The 3274-nt window shown below is 51.9% G+C and overlaps 1 protein-coding gene across 1 annotated transcript; it reads right to left on the minus strand.

The window, feature by feature from the left end:
- Window positions 1-1235: 1235 nt before the first annotated feature.
- LOC124649027 (UPF0014 membrane protein STAR2-like) lies at window positions 1236-2489 on the minus strand. Its single transcript, XM_047188708.1, has 2 exons — window positions 1924-2489; window positions 1236-1828 (listed from the first exon to the last, which is right to left on the minus strand). The coding sequence occupies exons 1-2, from the start codon at window positions 2458-2460 to the stop codon at window positions 1517-1519; spliced, it is 849 nt and encodes a 282-aa protein (XP_047044664.1). The 5' UTR covers window positions 2461-2489; the 3' UTR covers window positions 1236-1516.
- Between the last annotated feature and the right edge of the window lie 785 nt (window positions 2490-3274).

The raw sequence follows: 3274 nt of genomic DNA on the forward strand, positions 1-3274 counted from the left end.
CTTCATTTTATTCGCGATCGGGTGGCACTAGGTGAAGTCAAGGTCCTTCATGTTCCCACAACGTCCCAGTTTGCAGACAATTTTACCAAGGGTTGCCGACGCCCTTGTTTCTTGATTTCAGATCCAGCCTGAACATCATGTCACCCGATGTTCAGTCTGCGGGGGCTGTTGAAGTATAGGTTCAGTCATGTATAGCTGTACACTTGTGTAACGTTAATCTGTAACAGATAGGACCTAGTCTTTAGGAGGAACTGGTTTAGCGCTCCACGAGCTCCACTTCCCGATCGTTGCTCCTGCACGATCTCACGGCTGTTGTATATGTACTGGCACCAGAGGAATGAAATGTGTGTGCGTGTGTGCAATCTCTACTCTTCAGCTACCCTGTGCTGATGCCGTTCTTATGTTCTTCTAACATATACACATTCTATGAAAATTTACGGTGCATTGGCTTGGTTCAGGCAATTGATTCATGTTACCAATAGATGTACTCATAGAGAACATTTTAATGGAATCACGTGACACTATTGTAATTCGTCATCTTGAAAAGAACAGTTCAACTATAGTTGCCATGCTTACTCTGTGCTGATGGAGATCATATGTTCTTTTTTGGAAATATGTTCTCTGAATGTTTGAACGATATCTGATGGTGCATTCTCTGTACTAGGGTGATGCACCAAGGCTGTGCACTTGACCGACGTTTCATAGCCATGTGACGATCTTGTGATCTTTTTAAGTAACAGATTGAAGAATTGTTCAAGTATAGTTCTCTCAGAAGACGAAATATAAAGTTTCAGAACTATAACCTTGTAACGTGACGGGGGCATCTCCTAAGATTGTTATATGTGCGATGTGACGAGCACGTCTTCCAAACACGTCCAGAATCGGTCTATTGAGCAAATTCTTTTGAAGTGACGCTGTTCATACTGTGTTTTCTTTTGAATCACATATTCAGAGATTCTCTGAATTTTTGGACGAGATCTATTCTCTGAATTGATGGTGGGTTTTCTTTACTGGGTCAATTGATGCTTCTAGGATGTGCACTTGACCAATATCTTAGAGCAAATATATTGTTGTTGTGCATACTGGGCAACCTGTTGCTTATGAATTTCATCATGCAGTGCTGTTTCGCTACACGTTAAAAAGAAGTTTGCTGAAATGGTTCTAGAGAATTAGCTTGTTGTTTTGGTCGCTTCGTGCTTTGGTTGACCGTTTGTCTATGTCAAACATCTGGGCTCTCAGACCAAACAAACATATCATAAAAGTTGAAGAGAATTACTGCCATTATTACACAAAAACTGTAAGATTCTTTATGTTTGCCCTAGTCGGTGAATACAGAGTCTTGGAGCTGGAAGGCCTTGGTGAATCGGTCTGCTGAGTCATGTACGGATGACAGCATGAGCATGAAAACATGCGGCCTCTCAACCCAAACAAACATTCCTGAAACATTCTTAAATTTCAGAGAATTATTGCTCCTCGTCACACGAAAACCGTAAGAAGAATTCTCTGCATCCATTTTCTAGTCGGCAAATACAGAGTCCTCGAGCTGGAAGGCCTTGGTGAAGAATGCCGGCCAGCAGAGGTAGGTGGAGAGGATGCTGCTGACGGTGGAGGCCCCCATGAGCATGTTCATCACGACGATCTGCAGCTGGATTGCCTCCAGCGGCGACGCTCCCCCCATGATGAGCCCCGTCATGGCCCCCGGCAGCGCGATGAGCCCCACCGTCTTGGCGTTGTCGATGACCGGCGACAGCGCGATCACCAGCGACCGCCTCACCTGCCCCGCCGTCGCCTGCCTCGGGGTCGCGCCCAGCGCCAGCGCCGTCTCAACCTGCAGTGCACGGCAACGCAAAATTCAGAATCATAAACAGGCTGATTGTTTCTGAGTTTTCTGCAAGAAGATGGCGGCGAAATCTTGTTGCGTACGAGGTTCCGCTGGGACTTGACGTCCTCGTGGAGCTTCTTCATGGTGACGCCGGTGACGGTCATGGCGTTGCCGACCATCATGCCGGCGACGGGGATGATGTAGCGGGGCGTGAACTCGAAGACGCTGAGCACGACGAGCAGGGACATGGTGACGGCGGTGCCGACCAGGATGGCCGCGCCGGCGATGCACCCGCCGTGCGGGACGCGGCGGGCGCGCTGCCCCGCGGTGTACCCGGCGACGGTGACCATGAAGAGGTAGGCGAGGAGGATCCAGAGCGGGCTGCTCTGGGTGAAGATGAAGTGGAGCACGAAGCCGATGACGGAGAGCTGCAGGAAGGAGCGCGCGATGGCGTAGAGCATCTCCGCCTCGATGCCCAGCCGCTGCGTGGAGCTGAGCGCCACGGCCATGGCGACGGCCGCCGTGGCGGCCAGCGGCTTGAGCATGCCGATGCCGAAGTCGCGCCAGAACCCCGGCGCCCATGGGTCCACCTCCTGCGCCAGACGATGCAGGAGAGCTGACACCGTCGCCATGGTCATGGCAGCCGTCGCCGTCGAGTGAGCTGGGCTGAGCTGAGTGCCGGCGTGGTCTTCTTCTTAGGAGGTGGAGGCGGGCGGGCAAGTGGGGGGAGGGATCAAGTGAGAAAGGCGATGAGTGGGAGCGGTGCTTTGTGGCGTGGCGTGGCGTGCCACTATGGGCGCTACGTGGCCTCGGTAGAAGATGATGCCCACTACCGCCACCAGGACCATAGTACTATACCACAGAATCACACAAAACATCAACAACAGTTCTCAAACGCCAATTATATGATTTCCATGCAAGTTGAAGTATGACTCCACTTTGCATAAACCAACGACAACGATCATCGTATTGCAACCAACGAAAATGACTTCGTCCTCCACTTCATCTTCACCCAATAGTAATTTGAGGGTTCGGCGTGCTAAAACTTAGTTTTAGAGCTCAATACAATCGCCGGTAACCACGTGTCGGTCCTATGCGCCGGGGCGTTGAACTGGCGCGCCGCCGGCGCCTCGCGTCGCGTAGGATTTCATCCCTCGGCCCCACCTGACAGACACTAGGCCCAGACGTTCTACTTCTATTTCCCAATTCTCTTACCTCTCGCCCACCACTTCATTTCTCCCACCTTCCTATCTAGATCCCGTCCCATCACTCGAGCTCCCGCCCTCCTCTCCAGCGAGCGTCTGCTACGCCTTTACCGTTTCTAGCATGCATCCGGAGAAGAAGAAGAAGGCAACTGCGAAGGGCTCCACGGAAGCCGCGCAAGGCTACGTTGAAGGAGAAGCCGGCGCACATGCCGGAGGAGGAGTGGGATGGGTACATGCGTCGCTGAGC

The sequence above is a fragment of the Lolium rigidum genome, chromosome 4, assembly GCF_022539505.1.
Source record: "Lolium rigidum isolate FL_2022 chromosome 4, APGP_CSIRO_Lrig_0.1, whole genome shotgun sequence".
NCBI lineage: Eukaryota > Viridiplantae > Streptophyta > Magnoliopsida > Poales > Poaceae > Lolium > Lolium rigidum.